Genomic DNA, 19,365 nt, shown 5'->3' with positions numbered 1-19,365 from the left:
AACCAAGCTAAAGTGCAAAGCAGCTACCAAAGTGAAATAATGGTCTGGAAAGATCACACGGGAATTACAGCAGATTACTTCACAGACAGCTTCAATACTCAGAACCACGTTTGTGATGTGAACAGTCAAGGTTCTCTCTGTGTTTTCAGGTAGATCAACAATGTCAAACTATGTTTGTTGTCAAAACAGCTCACATTACAAATATTTTAGAAAATTCTTTCAGCAATGAAGTATTCCCCAAAATTATCTATCAAGTAATTCTGAAAGGATATATGGAGATAACTGTTAACTGTCCTTGTTTAAATATAGAGATATAATAATACATAAATTTCCTGTAAGAGAATCATATTATATCCTACTTAAAACAAAAGGGTATATATATGTCATATGTGCATAAAGCAAAACTGAATGCTAAAAAAAAAGGAAAATTCCCAAAGCAAACAAAATAATCCAAACTCTCATGCAATTTCAAAACTAAAGTGTACTTATAATCCAAGAGCATAATTTAGAATACTTGGTAACTTACATATTAAAGGTAGTTTTTATACTAACCCCATCTATTATCCAGAGAGATTTTTTTTTTAGTCCTACAACTCCTCTGAAGAAATTCTGCCATACTTTTCACAATGCCTTTGCTTTTTCACTTCACATTTCCTGAAAATAGCTTTAATTTACAGTATCCTCTTACTAAGGTCTTATCAAGGCTACTTTTAATTCTAGAAAATATTTACTTTCAGCATCTTTCCAGTCTAGGGAATCTTGAGGCAATTTCCTTAGGTAGTCCTTTAGAAGCATCTCATAGCGTGGAATGCGTTGTACTGGTTCTAGCATGTGATGTTGCAATGTCAAATTTCCACACACTTTTTCCTTCTAAGAAATTATAAACATATTTAAATGTAATAGGCAAAAACTTATTTTCCCAGGATACAATAAAATAAAATGTGATTGATAAAGCATAAACAATGTATTTTAAAACATGCATTATAGCCCTTAGGAAAGAAAACAGGAAACTACTTTGCCAAACAAAATAATATCCTAAAAGTTATTGTAAAGAAGTAATGGGTAGAATTTAGAAATACAAATCATACCAAAAAGCCCTCACAAACTCCACACTATTTGAACTTAACTTTGAAATAACTCAGAAAACAAGAGAAGTAGCAACTGAATTATTAGGAGCAGCTCATGGCCTTTATGTTAGCAGAAAATCTTCTTTTTAAGGGAGAGTTTGATATATTTTATCTACGCATTCAATGAGGGAATGCTTTCTTTCAGTTTTATTCATAATGCAAATCCCCCTTGTGTTTTAAGATGCATATTCACATCCATCTCCTTAGAACTACAAGATTATATTAAACTACATAGAGCCAGCTTAAAAATCACAGTAACCTATAGCTCAGTAAAATTTAAGCAGAATTATCTCATTCCTTTTGTAGCTGCTAAGGGCAGTCAAAGGGACACACCTGCCAATCCCCAGAGAAACCTACAGGGAGCACTAGAGGGAACAAAAAGCTCTCTGGAAAGGAGGGCTGCATTGCCACAGCTGCTAAGCTGCATCTTCTGGGCTCAGCACTTAGGGTCCTACACCTGCATCCACAGCTGAGTGCTCTGGATAACTGCACGGCTGCAAGCCAATACTGTATTTACAAAATCAGTGCAACCATCTCTACTTCTGGACTGATACATATTTTTTTTTTCCCTGAAATAGTGTTAACTTTCAGTGTCTGTGACAAAATACAGCAGTTTTCAATCTCCTGTTGCAACCTTTATAATTTAGTTCTCTAGACTGCAATGAAATCCTGGATTTGCAGGCATATTTGTGCACATATGAAGAGTGAAGGAGAAGCTGGACACAGAATGAAGTGGACAAAAGCAAACCTTAATTCCTAGATATTTGATATTTAATTTTCTCTTTAATCCTTTTGTTCTTCAAAACATATATTTTTATGTATTACTTGGCCCAAAACATTATTCTCCCTGTTACCTGAATGTCTTGAATAATGAATTTGAACAGAGGTGATCGTTCCGTCCACGTTTTCACCAGTTCCATGGCATTGTCAAAATTTTTCACATACTCTCCATACATCTTGAGGAAAGGAGCTAACTTTTGCAGAATATCTCCAATTCTGGGGGTGGTAGTCCTGCAAAGTAAGAGGGTGGAATCTCAGAGCAAACCAGAAAGAAAAGAAAGTCCCATAAGGTTCTAAAATGCTTCAGAGAGCTTTGTTTCATAGAGAATCCTTCCCATGTGGGATCACCTCATATTGAGTTCTGGCATAATCATCAAAACTGAGCCAAATGACCATGGAAACCATGGCTTTCCAAACCATGGAAAGGTGGTTTGTATCCTCACTGATGATCTATAATGCCCAAGGTCATGTAGAGTACTAAGGGAAGAAAAGTGATCTATAATGAAAATCATGCAAGGTTTTACTCACAAAACACACCCTCATTTATTGCATTACTTTTTTTTGTCCATTCCCTACCCTATAAATACCTAACTCATGATTTTGTTTGAGGTCTAAATCCATGTTATATAGAGCTTCCCTTCCATGACCATTTAGGTACAGCCATTTACAGCCTTTTACTATTATTATTTGAGAAAAACTAGGAAGTAATGAGAATCCCTTGGAATCCAGCCTTTTGGGTCAACTTCCCCACAGCCTTCCCAAGCATTGACGGCATCTTCCAATAAAACAGATGAACTAACTGGTGGAGAGGGAAGGACACATGGAGAAGCTGCACCTCTGATGCCCATAATGAAAGCAAGAAGAGCACAAATGCATCTCCTGGAAGTGCAGGTTCCACATACAAACCATGCCAACAGACCTGAAGCGTGAATTACTTTTTAAAGACTACCAGAAAATAAAAAGATATTGAAGTTTTCAAACAAATTTCAGAGTTAAGTCATTTTAAGTTTTTTTTTTTCCAATTAAAAAGCCTCAAGTAGAAAGGAATACAAGTAGAAAGGAAAAGTCTCAAGTAGAAAGGAATATATATTACTTCTGTGTAACTGTTCCACAGCAATCCCGAGACACACGTTACAAGCAAATGTCAGCAGTTTTACGACCAGGGAGCAGCAACAGTTTGCTGTGCCCGCTGCTAGGAAACCTGTGGCACCCCAAGCACTACAGTTTCACCCTTTATGGCCCTACTAAATATTCACAGCTACAGCATCTGTGTGCCTCAACACTCTGAGGCTGTAAAAACAGAAATCATTATCATTTGAGATAAGCCGGGCAAGGTCCATGGAGCACAAAGAGCTCTGGAAGAGTATGAAGGACAGGGGAAGTCAGAGTCCTCTGAGATCATCACATACTCTTCCCTTGAAGGACTTGTGACTACAGATAACTGGCCCATTTCTTATTTGAACATTACGCACCATGAGCCAAAACATGGCATTTTACTGACTGCCATCGCTCTGGGACAGTTTTCACCCTCTTGTCTGCAAAGGCTGGAGAGAGAACAGCTACTACAGACCCAAAGCAGCCCTGTGCTCTCACTGGGGATCAAGACAGCATCCTTACAGGGCTCAGTGAAGATGCCTTCACATTGCTGTGTGTCTTCTTATTAATGCCTCTTATTTCTTCTAGACGAACATGGCATTCACCAAAGCATTCCAAAATCCTCAAGGATGAAAGAGCTGAGCTACTAATCGTGACGTGCAACATCTCATTTAAACCTGCCATAGAACAGCTGAAGCAAAGGTCTATGACAGCTGACAACAGAACAACTGCTGGATCCTTCCCCGAGCACAAGAGCCTGTAGGCAAACAAAATCTCAAGTCATAGGCTCAAAACAAAAGGAAACATAAGGAGCAGGTCAGCTCTGAAGCTGCTAGAGGGCACTATGGACTCTAAGGAAAGAGGGCAATTGCCCTCTTGCTATTATGCCAATAGCTCGGGTCAAACAAATCCCTGTGTGGCAACGCTAACATGAGTCCTACTTATGAAGCACCATCTACAACCGGAGTCAACAGATGAAGATGCTAGATGTGAAAGCTACATTTCAGGCTATTTCAACCCCAATGAAAGGCAGAACAGGGACAGTGGACAGTCGCCTCTGATCTGCTTTCCCAGTTTCAAAAATCTATTGTTGAAACCCAACCACAACTCAGGGAAAGCTCTATCCCCATTTTGATCATCTTTTACCTTAAAAAAAGAGAACAGGAAAAGTGTATAGAGCTACCAACAAAACATACTCCAGCAGTTTCTGTATCTAATGAAGGGAACTGCGAGGGAAGTGAACTCTGGCAGAGGCTGCTGTGCCAGACATTTGTGAGACTGGGGGTGGAGCGGAGAAATTATCCCTGTGTTCTTTCCTCAACAGTCATCCGGAATTGCTCCCCTCCTCTGCACCCTTCCATCCAAGTCCTCCCAAAATCACACTCTTTCAAGGACATTTAACAAGCTGTCTCAGATGAAGCAGAGAGGCTATTTCCAAGCAACGTGCAAGGCAGCATCCCGAGGATGTAACCTGTTAGCTTTGCAGCAATGATCAAAGCTTGCCTGCAGAAGCACTCTTCAGCCTCTAAAACTTTATAATTTTACACGCCACCAGTGTGCTTTTTGCAAACACACAAGGCAGCGCATCCTGCCTCCTGTGAGGGCATATTATAAATTTCAGGTCCTATGTATAAATCACTGACATAAGGTAGTTCAAACAGATCTGAAGTGTCATTATAATAAGTTCTATTCCACTTCTCATGAATATTTTACTATCGCTTTTAAAAATAAATTAAGTGGATAAATGGACCCTACACTATCACGGTGCAAGGGATGTTATCTCAAGGTTTCAATTTTGCTATATATCATGCTGCTAATGTTTCTTTCATTTGTCTGTTTGTTCGTTCGTTTTTGCACAACAGAAGATTTGGGGATACCCTATTTTTGCAAGTGACAGCCATTAAATACCACTGGGAAGTTATCAAGAGAATCTGGATTGTCAAAACAAAGAAGACAGAAAAGAAAACAAAAGAAATGAAAACTAAACAAAAAGACAAAATAACTTCCCAAACTACTGCTGCCTCCCTATCTAATCTGAGAAAAGGGAATATCCTACTGAAGAAAAAAATCACCTTTTGTGTTGTTTTGGTAAGGTATTTGATGCTTGTAATCATATATACCAAGGAAGAATAAAGACACTGCAATAACACATGATCATTACACAACATATTTTGCTTAACCTTCTTGCTTGACCCAAATGGTTCTTAAAAAGAAAAGCTGGAAGAAAAATATGACCGAAACATACACCTGGCCTGCATTTTAATTTCAAACTGATAAAACTAAAACACAGAAAACCAAAAACTGAGTTCCACATGAAAGCAACAATGGCAAAAGTTAGGTCTTATGAGAGTGAGACAAACTAACACATACATTCTAATTATCTCAATCTTTGTACTCCGACCTCAAAAAAATATCAAGTAGCATGTAATTTTAATTTGAGCTTTTAATGCACCAAGGCATTTAGTTGTGAGTAATCTCCTTGGCTTCAGTGAAATAGATGTCCTTTATTTTAAGAAAAGGAAGCATGCCCTCTGCTGAATCAGATCCTGATGAACGGGAAAAGAGCAGATGTTCTTCTACCCACAGCACTTCCTGGGACTGGAGTACTTAATTATGAAGGTACCTTCCCTTCCTCACCCCTCTAACAGAATTTCGACAGACACTGTTTCATTAGTATGCGATGTTAACCAGTAAATCACCTCTTACCATTCTTGCATTCTTTTCTCAAGTTCTGGCAGCAGGAATTTACTGTGGAAGGCATTTATTGATGAGATATTAGAAAAGATTTTGTTAACCACTTCAGCTGGAAATGAGCCTCTGTTAGCTTCCTCTAGGAGTCTGGAATAGAATACCTGCAATACAGAAAAAGAATCCAAACCTAGCAGCCCATAGCCTTTATCAGGGGATTAAGACTTATCCCTCCCTCCTACTCCAGCTGGGATGTAATTAACATGACAAGAGTAAAAGCAGATAATGAAGAATAATTTATGATCCTCTTCCAATATGACCTCTCCGCCCTCAACTTTTTTTTTTTTCTATTGAACCATAAAAGTGGTATAGGATGAACAGACTAAGGGAGGCCAAATTAAAAGGTACCATTTTGGCTTGTCTCCCGGCATACTGTCCATTTCAACACTAGATCACAGTTTTTATCATCTTTCAATGTCATTTTCCACTCTTGCTTTCTCCTCAATTAGCTCCATGTCTTATTGACATTAGTCTGATCATTCTGCTTTTACACTGTACCTCACTTATAAACTTCCTCTTTTAAAATTGAAGTCTATGACCAATTCCCATAAACCATTCAAAACACAAAAGGGCTGATTGGCTCTTTAGTAATTCTGTAGTATCTTTAAAAATACATACATGCTTGGTAAATTCAGTTTCAAAAAGACCGTTACTGAAATCCTCAAGCTGTCTGAACAATTAATATATTGTCTGAGACTTTCTATTTCTTTCTCAACTCCTGGGTACTCTATGCATTAGGCGTGAGAAATTAAAATAAACAGTGATGTCTGAGAAAACTGTCGTGGAATAAGGCAAATGTACCCTGGGTATCTAAGTAAAATGGACATGGGAACTACACGAGAAAGCAAAGATAACTTGAAAGGATATTTGAGAACTACAGACTGCTCCACACATAAGAAATAGCAGGCTGATTCTTCAGAGAACCAGAATTCAACTCTGTCCTTGCAGAAAGATTAATTTCTGCTCCCTTTAATAGGATTTAGTCCAAATGTACAGTGAGAAAATAGGGCATAAACATTTTTGAATCGGCACCTTCCAGGTCCTTTGATGCTGAGGAAAAACTGCTGTGCAAGTGACTCAAAAGTATGTCAAAAATATATCAAAAGATGGAGTGAATCTTTAGTGGGCAGCTGACTTCAATTTTATAAAATATGATTCTTTTCTTGTCAAGTTAAAGAAATGAATGAGCATAACATTATCCATCTCATTTGACGGATATTTCAGCCATCTCTGGAAGGGCCACTGGTAAAACGTTAGCACTTCTGTTGCTCACAGTGAAATCTACACGTGCACACATTCACAAACAAATACTACCTATATTAGGTACCTATATACTACCTACACAATTCAAATAGACATTGGAAAAATTTGTGTTCTTAATTAAAATAAAGGCAAATTCATGTGGCAACCACAAACAAGATGCTGACAGTGTCAGCAGAACGCTCAAGCCACACTATCCATTTTATGTAATTTATATCCACATATACATGCATAGCTGGTCAAGCGAACTCGAGGTAAGAAGATAAAAACAAATTTAAGGAAAATTTACCCGATCTAGGAGGTCAAGTCGGCTGACATAGGCTTTTTCTGTATGTAGAAGTTCATTGGCAATTTTGTGACGTTTCTGTTCATCTGTCTCCTGGCGAAAGATAAGATCTCTTAGAACACTGGAGGAAATATAATTTAGCACATTTAAACAAACTGTTCAAGGGACATGTTTCCTCCCCTGCAAAAAGTAAGGGTAAGTTTATATTTTGCATTGCTCACTCTTCTTCTAAAGGAGCTTTCCAGAAATTCAGAAAGTGGGTAAGAATCAGCAACACTGCAGAACAAAACCCGGAGCCTAAAACATTTAATACTTTGCAATATAGGAATTTTTACCAAAGCACCAAACTCCCTCACATCCTGGCAATCAAGCACCACTAACATTTCAGAGCTGGAGGAACTAATTTGCAGAGTACAATGTAACAGATGGGATTTGTTGGTGTTCTCCCCCACCTCCGTTCTGAAAGTTATTTGAACTGACTGTTCTTTGCCTAGAGGAACTATTGAAAAATACTGTGCAAAACATTTTATGGTCATGAATACACTCATTGACAATAATATATTGACAGCAATTAGATTATTCTTTCACTAGGTCTTTGTCTAAGTTATTTGCCCTTCTTTATGTCAGTCTTTCATTCCACACAATATATTTTTAGTTCTTCTGCTAAAACTGAGTCTGAAAATGGTCATATAAATTTCAGTTTCATATCAAATATACCTTAGAATATAAAACCATGAGTTGCTTTGAGAAGTGACTTCCAAGAAGGAAAAAAATGAAAGCACTCTGTTCTAAAAGGTTAAAACATCTGGCAAATGCCTCATTTTCCTAAATGTCAAATTCAACAAAATGACACTTTCATTGCAAGATTTTCTTTTAGATCTACTGCTAGCACTGAAAAGTGTTCATTTTTAAAGACATCCAGGCCTTTCCTGAGTAAATGGCCATCTTACCATTGAGTCTGTAGGAAGGTGCTCTTTTTCCACAAAAATTGCAGATATCCCTCAATAGAAGAAAAAAAATAAAAAAAAAGAGCACTTTAAATAGCTGTTTCTGATTACAACCCACAGACCATTTTCCAGAAGACTGACATTTGCAAGTACATTTATAAAGACTCTCTGCAGAATGCTGAAGTACAGAGACTTCGTCTAAAGGACCTCAGTGGCTTTCTCCTCCTTTCAGTATTCAAGTATTCCCAACTCAAGCGCATTTTGATCCTGATCTTCAGTGTTGGCCTCCTCCCTAAACACAAGTTTCAAATCGTGATGTCAAAGCTGTTCATTAAATCCACGGAAATCACACAGCAGCCAGGATAACCTATAGAACTGCACCGTAAGGGCTGTCAAGAGAGGCAGGGCTGCCTCTTGTCCCACGTGGTCCTGAGGCACCACACTGCAGGTGCCACCGGTTCCCCTGCAAATTTCGGTGTGTCTGTGTGTGTAAAACATGTGCTTTCCCCTCAAATAACGCTCTGGAGGAACCAAGCTGCAATCATCTGAAGATTACTTGAAGTAATTAAGAGAGGGAAAACTACATACAGCAGACATATAAACATCACACGAAATGACCAACTAAAAGTAGTATCAAGCCAGATTGCTCTTGTTCTCTGACTGGACTTGGACCCCCTCCTCAGGATCTTGAGCCTCCATCTCTTTCCTGCATCACTCATGGTACCTTGCTCAGGAATCTTCTACATGGCAAAAACACACACCTTGGACGAGTTATCACCTAAACACAGCAGCATATCCCTGTTCAAGCATAACAGCACTCAATAAATGGTTAGTTCAGTGCAAGAATAACAATAAATTATATTGCTGGTTTTCTTCTAGGGAAATGCTGGGTTTTCCAGCACACCATCTCCAAATTTCCTCCCCATTTTCCATGGGGAATCCCATGGAAAACACTCCACAGCTAGCTCCATGCTCCTCTCTGCTCATACTCCTGACTTCTGTGTCTTCTTCCACATCCCATTCAAAGAAATGCCCCCAGCTTCCTCAAGTTCGCTCCTCTTTCCCTTTTGCTGAAAGCAACACGTTCCAGGCCGCTTGCCACCAGTGGGGTCCATCTCCTACAAAGATTTTCCTCATGGAAGTAGCAGCCATGTGTGGGCACTAAGCTGGTTGATAGTGACAGTGATGCCAGTTACACAGGAAACGCTCACAGAGCTGCAGGAAGTTGGAAGAGATCCTTGGTCGCCCTCACTGCTCTGAGCCTGGTGGGGATAGAGGCTGGAGACGGAGCACACACGTGTGAGGATCACAGAACCATATGATCGTTAAGGTTGAAGGAACCTCTAGAGATCATCCAGTGCAACCCCCCTACACATGCAGGGTCACCTGGAGCACATGGCACAGGATTGTGTCCAAGTGGGTTTGGAAGATCTCCAGAGAAGGAGGCTCCACAGCCTCTCTGGGAGTGGAGCAGCCTCTTCCAGGGCTCTGGCACCCTCACTGTCAAGAAATTTTTCCTTGTGTTCCTGTGGAACCTTTGGTGCTTCAGTTTGTGGCCGTTTCCTCTAGTCCTGTCGCTGGCCACCACTGAAAAGAGGCCGCCCCCTCCTCTTCACTGCCTCCCTTGAGGTATTTATAGACACTGATCAGGTCCCCCCTCAGCCTTCTCTTCTCCAGGCCGAACAGGCCCAGCTCCCTCAGCCTTACATCCCGGTAGCCCAAACCACGTCACGAGGCATCTGTGCTGGGAAGCGCTCACATGTGACAGTGAAAATGCCACAGAGACGTTGGCTACTACAGCCATTCGCCGAAACACCCCTGCAACACCCGCTTGGAGGTCATGAGGAAAACTTCAGATACTTTAAAAATATGAGGTTAGTGTTCAGCCTCTGAGTCCTTCAGCGCTTCCCTGGAAAACTAGTGCTCTGATAAATGAATCAAAACAGCAAGAGGGGATATTCATTCTGGGTTAAGATACAAATCAAGCTCTACTATGGAGCTATACTGAGATTTTTAGCTTATATATACACACCAGTGCACATCTCTCTTCACAAGCAGAAGGTAAGAGCATAGAAATTAAAGAAACAGGAACTTTTCTTTTTCCTATTTACAGATTATATTTGTATCTTAGTAAAGCAGTATTGATATTGCCTCCTCCATAGTTAATAAAAATATTGAGGCAAAAAATTACTGTAAGATATACCTGGATTTTAAGCACAGCTTTCATTGGTTTCAGGGAACTTTTCACACTAATGTGACAGTCCTTCACACACCATGACTCAAAATGTAAGAACGAGCAGGAATAATTACTTTCATATACACAGAATGTCGACATCGAAAGCTTAGGATTTTATTGCTGGTCAAAATGTCAAAATGTGAGGCAAGGATTTTAGGTGCCCAAGCTCCTACTCAGGACAGAAGGGAACGATGTAGAAAATGCCCCAGCACTAACAACTTAAGTAATTTAAAAACTATACCTCTAACCTTTTCCAGAAAAAAAGAGAGTTGAACAAAATATTACTATTAATTTCATGGCTACAGCCAAGCTGAATTCTCAGTTTTAACTGTCTTGTGAAAAGCAACAGTCACAAAGTACAATTTAGATATTTAGTTACATATTTTTAAATTGTAAATGTATATAAATTTCAACAAGGCTCCTAACTAGTCCAAATGCTATAACCTTTTATTTCTTTCATGAATGATTTATTTTATTTTAAGCATGAATATATGAACAATAAAAAAATGTATTGCTTAGTACGGGCTAGCCATAAAAGTAACTTAAGTCAGTTGTGACCTAAGACTTAAGAAACTCTCCAAAGCACTGAAATAGATATTTTCGTTCAATCATCTATCAACTAAAGTATTTCAAAATTAATAATCTCAACCACACCATACTTACTTTCACAAATACACTATTTTAAAGTAGACCTGATGCAACCCAAAATTTCAGTCTACCAGTTTCTGCGATAACTCGTTACTCCAGCCAGACAAAAATCACCTCCCATGAAGAAAACAGCTAAATTTCCCCACATAATAGCGATGAAATATATGATTCACTCTCATTTTAGTGCAGTCCTTGCCCCAAGGACTTTGCAATAGCATATCAAGCAACACAGATAGGCTAAGAGCTGTAGAATACAAACAAATACCACTCAGTGGTACACTGAGTTTTACTTTTAATGCTGAGTTTGGTCTAAAGTAACAGATTAAGTTTAGTTGTTATTCTTTAAGTTGTTCACACGCTAAACGTGTGCTTTTTTGTGTTCTAAATGTTTTGAGATCCAAAGCTTTCTTCTGTAAGTATGGAGGAGAGAAATGTAAATTTCTGTAAGAATGTAAGATTTCCTTTTATTGCCTGAGACCTTCGTTTCTGAAATTAAAAAGCCCTGCACCTTGCAAGACTGGCAGGGAAAATCCTGAGTGCTACCACCACCTTCTCACTAACTAACAACATAGTTAGTACATGAACTGTATAGTTAATATGCACTATATACTAACTATATATGGAATATATATTAACCATATGTCCATTAAACATGTGACTGGCAAGTTTCCTGCACAACATCCAGGACAGTAAAACACTTAGTATCCCTAAAGAGGTGATTCTTCTTGAGGAGATTTACACATATTTATAGAGGATGTTAAAGACATGGAGCTTTATTCATGAATCACTGCTGAGGAAGAACATCAGTTTGTAGGATCAGGATTTTACTTCATCTCTGTTCCTCAAATGTTGCAAAAGTAAATCATTTTCCATCAGGAAGTTGATTTGGCAGGGAAGTTTCTTCCCACTTTCAAATACTCCACATCCACATTTAGAAATAGGTAATCACCAGGAAGATTGGCATCTGTAGCACTGGATCCCCCAACACTGCTATCAAAAGACCACAGCAAGTAAATGCTTTAATGAAGACACACAAGGGATTCTTCTCCAGCTGTGGAAGGCACAGTCTCTGCCCACCTTTCCTACCAGGCTCAGAACAAACACAGGAGGATTTGCCTTCTTGTCTGCAAAAAAGAGTTTGCACAATAGTTAACTCTTGTGGCAGATTTCTCACAAGATGTTCTTCAGGGAGTTAGTTTATGAGGATGTTCTTGTACCGTCCAGCCTCCGCGTTTTAGGAAGCCAAATCTTATGGCAGAAGGTGCTTCTGGTGCAAGGAAGAAAATCCTCACTTTCAAGTGCCATTTTCCTTGCATTATTTGTGGTTTATGACTCTCAGAGTATCTCATACAGTCAATAAAAGAAGCATGCTCTTAAAAAAGCTTGTTCTTTTCTTTGATCTTTTGGGGAAAACATTTCAGAATACTGCCAAATTTACTCAGTTTTGCCTAAACCCTTTCATAACCTGTAAGAACCTGACCTGAGACAGATCTACAGCGATGAAAAGAAAAAAGAAACACAAAGCAAAAACAAAGAGCAGCATTATTTCAAAATGAATTTTCTTTTCCAAGCCTAAAAGCAATTTGTGCTTTGGTTTTGCACCATTTCCTAGTTCAATTCACCTGCTTTTCCAGCAGAGAATTTAATTTATTTCTGCTGCACAGGCACACATTTACAACACAATAGCACCACCACCTTTTCTTGTTGCCTGTTTTAGAAGGTATGGCATGCGGGAGACAAAGAAGATGCACTGCATCAGCATCAAATTATGCCATCGGATGCATAACTTAAAGTTTGCCTGTGACTCACAGGCAAACTGTGAGTCAAATTTGCTCCTACTTCTATTACTAAAATGTACCTACACTTGCTTAATTAAGAAGCACTTAATGTTGAGTGTGGCTGCTCAGTTACATTGCAACTTTAACAGGGCTGATTCCACCCGCTCAGGCCTTTTACCCATTATGTGGGTTCACAGGAAGACCCCAGGCTGTCCAAATGCTCCTGCTTTCTTGCACGGGGTAATAGGTGCAATAGGAGAGGTTCTCCTTGGCACCTCTCCTCCTGCCCCAGCAGGGCAGCAGCAACGTGAGGCTTCACAGGGCTGATTTCAGGCTGCAGCAAACTCATCCAAAGCACTTGCAGAGAGGGCCCTTCGACGAGCTGTGGCACGTGCTCCTGAACCTCACCAGACCAAAGGGGACATTCGTTTTGCAGACTCAGGCCTCTGCTGCCCTCCTCTCTGGCAGCCATCCCGCATGCTCCTGTAAATCCTCCCAGCAGCACCAAGTGACACGTTAGTCACAGTTAAATCACACCTCATGCTTCAGCTTTTGATTGACACAAGGCAGAGCCCAGCTGCTCGCCCAGCTGGCCAGAGCCAGCCTGCACGGCCATGGCTCCTGTTAGCACTTTCTCCAAGCGTTTGCCGAGTTCCTTCCTGGAGTTTTACACCACAACAGCCTCCGATTTCTACCTTTTCCTGCCAGCACCTTATTGTGTAATTTGGATTCCAGCCGGACATTGGCAGTGGGTCATTCAGTGTTTTACTGGCACAGACAGGGGAAATGGGCTTTACCAAACAGGAGACGGAAACAGAACGAAAGAGCTGTGACAGATTAAAGGTGTCCTGGATTTTTACCAGACTAACATATAGACAGGACACAATGTTCATTCCTGGAAGAGGGGAAAAATCCCAACCACCTTCTGGTCGCTGGCCAGGTTATTTTATAAGGTAAAAATGGTGTAAAAATGGTGACCCATCTTCTGCACATACAGATTTTAACCTCGTATGTGCACACACAAGATCCCTAACTATCCAACCTCAGGGGCTTGCAGAGACGCCATTCCTCTGGGAGCGAAAACTCAGAGTTAGCTGGATATAAAAAAGCCACAAAAACGCAGACCACAGCGATGAAATCCTCTGTTTCACACTCCAGAACCATCCTGAAGCTTGGCAGTTAAGCGACATGAGTGTGCTCCTGACAACTAATGAAGAGCCTTATCAGGGCTCTGCTAAATGCGGCTGCACCTCCTGCCACCTGCTTCTCCCTTGGCCTCAGATGTGAAGGGAAGAGCCCGGGGGCTCTAGCGCAGCCCCCTTGACAGTGGCTCATCTATAGCAAAGCAGGACTAGAACTATTAATAAACTCATTGGGCAAAAGTGCTTCAGTGCAGGAGGCAAATAACATGACCAATCTTTCAGAAGGGGCAACGTGCACACTTCTTCTGCTACTCATTTCTCCAAGACAGATTTTCTGCCACCCACTCATTTCCCTTAATTATTTAAAGCGCTCCCTACTAGCAAGCTCAAATTCATCATCATATTCTCCTTGCTAACAAGGCATATACTTAGTGTAGTGCTGCTTGTGTCTAGCTGATAGCTGGCAGATGGCTAGTGCCTGTCCCGCTTTGCCTTGACAACTGCCTCCATCAAGGGCAGGGATCCACAGGACAGCTCTGCCTTGAGCTCTCTTCCTGCACTTTACCACCCGTGGAATTTTATCTCAGATGCACGTTCCTCATAGTCTGTCACAGCACAAGCATGCTGCTAAATACACACATTTCAGTTTTGTTTTTTTTTTTTCCTTTGTAAAAACCTCAGAAATTCAACTCAGTGAAGGGAGGTGGGTGGGAAGGTATGATCATTTGTTTTTCTGTAGCTGTTTAAATGATGAGAACACATCAGAAGCATATCAACACCCCTTGCAGTGGCAAAACACTTGCTCTAGAATCTGTTCCTCTGCAGTATAAACCCAGCAATGCCAAAAGCATTTCCCAAAGGCAATTTCTAACTTCTGCTTGCTGGTTTCAGAATCATGTCACTGAATTGCAACTGGATGGTGAAGTTTTTAGCTCCATTTTGTGCTTTAAGACAAAATTGCTGATTTCTTTGAAAAAATAATTTTTTTAATAGTGGGGCAAATTATAACAAATTTGCAAGTTCTAGAAATAAGTACACAGAAGACTTCCTACTTCCTGACCAGCTTTAAAAAGTCTATTTTTACTACATAGAAGCCTATGGAAAATATCCAGAGTAGCAATACAGCCAGAAAGACACAATTTACGTTTTTACCTTTGTTTCTGCAGGAGCATCCTGCTTACTGCTTTCCTCACTCGGTTCTTCCTTCACATTCGCATTGATTTCCAGAGTGTCTGCTGCAGCTGGGAGCAGCGTGTCACTGCTCGTGTCACTGCTCGCAGTCCTGTAGCAGCTGTTGAGCATCTGTCCTTCAGTTGCAGTCGGCAAGGACTCTCTCATAGTGCTTTCTCCTTCCCCATTTACCAAGCTACTGCTCACTGGATTCCCTGGCACCAGGGCGAGCTGAGTGGAGCTCTGCTCAGGGAACCGCCTGTCCTCCTGGGCCACCTGGTCTTGTGGCACGAGCCCGTTGGCTGTGTGTATCTGTGCAACCTGAGTTTTGTCGGTATTATGTCCCTGTTTGTGTAGTGGGTGCTGGGAGGGGGGTTTTGGCTGAGGTGATGGTGTTGGCCCATATCTTCCTTGAGATTTAGAAATGTGGAGCACAGAGGATTCTTTCTTCGACTCGCTGTGATTCAAGGGGCTAAAAAACAAACAAGTAGAACACAAATGAGATAAATGTTGAACATGGCATTAGAGAAAACCCCTGCTATGAAGAGCAGGGCAGTTGCACTATAAAACTGATTTCTCCCAGACCATTTTTTTCTTTGTTAATATTAGAAACATCAGCCCCTCAAAACTTAAACTGCATTTTTTCATTGGGACACCCATAAACATGTATATCTTATCTCACGACCTACAGTAATGTCCATTCATTACATCTCTCTTGAATCTTTTTTATTCAAATGGAAGGCAGAATCACCAGCACTACACAAAGATAAGCAAACTGAAGCACTGACAAATGAAATGTTTTGCTCAAAGTCTCCCAGAAGATTATTAGCAGAAACAGGGAGAAAAAATCTGGGTCTCCCAACTCTCAGTGCTTAACCCAACTGGCAACCTATTCCCTAATGACACCAATTACACAGAAGGCACGAAACATCCACCTTTCTTTTAATCCTTTTTCTAGAGGCAAGGAGCCTTGCTTCTCTCCTCTCTTACCCCCATTTCCTTGTTCAGCACTATCCTTTTGTTAAGCTACATCTTTGCTGCACATTCTTTTCTCCATATTTTCTCTCCGCTTTTAAGATATTTTGTCCCTTTTTCATAGCTTTTGCTATCTCTTTCTCTGCTATATTTAGCAAGCTTGAATTTTAGGATAACAGAAGCATTAGCATATTCTGTAAAAATATTTTTGGCTCTATTAGCTTAAAAAATTCTTACTACCAAAATAATACATATATACTTCAATTTTGTTTGAAGCACGTTTATTAAACCCTATTAAACATGCAGAAAGATATTGTTACTGTCCTTCACCACACTATTCCTCATACTGAACATTAATCTTCATGAAATATGAAAAATGGTTACCACCTGCATGTTCACTCTTTATTTAAAGGACAGTTTACATGAACATCAGAAACATATTCTGAACTGTAGCATGTAGACCTTGAAAAGTATCTTACCCCAGCTTCTGTTTGCTTCCATCATGCAATAAAAGAACCAGATAGCTTTTTAGTGTGTGATTTTGTTGTGTGAAGATAAAGTTTTTTTAAAATAAACTCTCAAATTTTGAGAAGTTTAACTGCCTTTCTTACTGCAGGAGGCAGTACAGGGGTTAATTTAACCTTTTCTTATATCTATGTGTTTTACTCAAGGTAATGAAAATGTTAGCATAATTCATGACTGTAATTTGCAGTTGATGGACATGTGACTTGGGTATTTGAAGACCAATAACTGCAAGTGAAAATGATCTTCATAGAAGACTTGCTATGAGATGAGCTTCCACAACCACAGAAGGACATTCCAGAACTGGGAATACTGATTAGGGAACTCTCTTATTTTCATCCAGACATAGAATTTGCAATAGCGGAGATCACAGATTTGAAGAGAATTATTTCTGACTTTAATGAAAAGCTTTCACTAAAAAACTAGCCAACTTCCTCTAGTTTCTTCCTCGTCCCTTTTTAATGTCAGTAAATAAGGAAGCATTCACTGCTTTATTTATAGCTTCCTTCATTTGTATAATATAGAAAGTGTTTTGTAAAACTCAGCAGGCATAACTATCAGAATGAAATGGCAGGGCTCAGCTGAGAAGTTCCTTTTCAGAAAAAATACTGATATCAAAGGGCATTTAAACAGACTTGTGGAGCCTTTTAAAGGATAAGAGATACCCCAAAGCAGCTTAGATCCTTCAGGAGATTTCTTTACAAGGCTTGAAGACAGAATTCTCCGGGAACAATTTTCATTTCATATGTCCCTTATTTTCCACCTTCACAAACACAGTCAAAACCTAACTGCTCACTTGTAAAGCTGAGTTAAAAACAACAAGCAAACATACAGTTTGCATCTTACTCTAGACCTTTTTAATACTTCACGGTCACTAGGACAAAGTATGCAAGAGATGAAATTATTTTTCTAGGGATACTACACTGTAAAAAGAGTTTGTAATTGTGCTTTGAAGGAAGACTGGGCCACAGAGTGGTAGCAGCATGGCAGATCTTACAGGGAAGAGCTCACAAGACCTGCAGCACAGCACAGCACTTGATTTTCCCTCTTTCTTGACAGTTGTCATAACAGAGGTGTGAATAAGTCTTCCTCAAACGACAGAAGTTTCTTGCAGACCAAGCTCTGAAATGACTTCTCTTCCACTAGACAAACCTGCTTTTGTAATACATGGCAGTTGATGCATACAATGATGCAATTTTGCCCTCATTTAGAGGGCAAAATTCTTTCACTGAGGGTCTTGAACACCCTGGCTCCTTTGGGGGATATACTCTGTCACACATCACACGCTCATTCCTGTACGTAGCACTCCGTCAGGAATATCAGTTCCCTCAAGACACAGCAGAAAGCCCTATCCAAAACAATCAAGTCAACATAAAAGGAAAACCAAGCTTTCAGTTTTCTCCATTTGTTTATAGAAAGCTAAGAGCTTTTCCTGTAATTACAAAAGCATTTAAAACCAATTCCAAAGTGTCATTTAAACACAGCACTTGTTTCAAAGTGCTGACATTTTTTTTAGGACATTTAAAAAATGTGACAGGCTTTTGCAAGAAAAATTAAGTCTAGCACCTTATAGAAATAAAAAAAACCACACATTGTACAGGCCAGTACACTGTTGACCTCCTCCCTTTCAAAATGGGCATTTTGGCCATCAGCTGCCTGGGCAGGGCTAGGTTTGAGCCCTACCACGCTACCAACGCTCCTCCTTCCACCTGCAAAAGCCATTAACCTGCACGCCACAGAATGGCAAAGCAACTAAACCACTGTCCTGTCCACCAGGTCTTCAAAAGGCCAGTATATATATGACATACCTTCCTCCTTCGAAACGGTTGATGAGATCTGACACTTTGCTGGACTTCTCCTTCGCGACGCCAGACGCTGGGGCAGGGGCCTCTTCCTCCATTCTCGGTTTGGGGTTGGATAAAGCTCTGTGCCTTGCGGTTTGGTACGTAACAGGGGAGGAATTCTGCAGATGTATTGGCTTTGGAGGCACTGCAAACAACAACAGCAACCATCGGTCACTCGGGAACTGCTTCTCACTGCCAGGCTATATATGAGAATTTCATGTAAGAACCTATAAGAATGAGGGTTTTTTTTTATATGCTCCATCTTAAATTTGCATCATTAATATAGGGCTTCCCTACAGTCTCTTATTTACTCTGGAGTATCAGGCATCCTATTTGCTTTTTTTGCCAAACCTTGTGCTACTTAAATAAGCTAGAAAAGTAGTTTTATGTAGTGTACTAGATACACTACTAGATAAACACCATTTGAGGCCTCAATAACTGAAGATTTTATCTGAAATAAGAATTTGAGTAATCAAAGGATCGAGGTGTGCCCAGGGACAGCCTTTTAGCTGCCTTTTCCCAAGAAAGATCAAGTGCTAACCCAAAACTCTGCTGCTGTCATGCTACCTTCTCCCCATCTACTTCAAAAACAAAAGCTAGTCGAAAAGACACTTGGCTTCAGTTTTGAGCTTTATTTACTCACTGAGCCTGTGCCTATATATATTACTGAAAATCTGACCCACAAGAAATATTTTGTATTCCTCTCTTTATTCTGCATCACTACCATATGCCTGTCTTACTAGCATATCTATAATTAGGAACAAACTAAGCAAAAAAAAAAAAAAAAAAAATCTAAATCCTGTGAAC

General features: G+C 40.0%; 1 protein-coding gene across 1 annotated transcript in view; it reads right to left on the bottom strand.

Annotated features, from left to right (window-relative positions):
• Window positions 1–19,365, bottom strand: part of FGD4 (FYVE, RhoGEF and PH domain containing 4) — a 34,543-nt gene that overhangs the window by 9,849 nt on the left and 5,329 nt on the right. The window contains exons 2-7 of the mRNA XM_026040334.1: window positions 18,523–18,703; window positions 15,200–15,689; window positions 7,300–7,389; window positions 5,709–5,854; window positions 1,982–2,138; window positions 732–870 (exon numbers count right to left, since the gene is read on the bottom strand). Coding sequence (XP_025896119.1) covers window positions 732–870; window positions 1,982–2,138; window positions 5,709–5,854; window positions 7,300–7,389; window positions 15,200–15,689; window positions 18,523–18,614 — 1,114 coding nt within the window. The 5' untranslated portion in view covers window positions 18,615–18,703. The remainder of the gene's footprint in view (window positions 1–731; window positions 871–1,981; window positions 2,139–5,708; window positions 5,855–7,299; window positions 7,390–15,199; window positions 15,690–18,522; window positions 18,704–19,365) is intronic.

This window comes from Nothoprocta perdicaria, unplaced genomic scaffold (assembly GCF_003342845.1).
Source record: "Nothoprocta perdicaria isolate Ctin4 unplaced genomic scaffold, notPer1 scaffold_253, whole genome shotgun sequence".
Taxonomy (NCBI): Eukaryota; Metazoa; Chordata; class Aves; order Tinamiformes; family Tinamidae; genus Nothoprocta; species Nothoprocta perdicaria.
The sequence above is the reverse complement of the archived record's forward strand: the minus strand, read 5'-3'. Positions and strand labels throughout refer to the sequence as shown.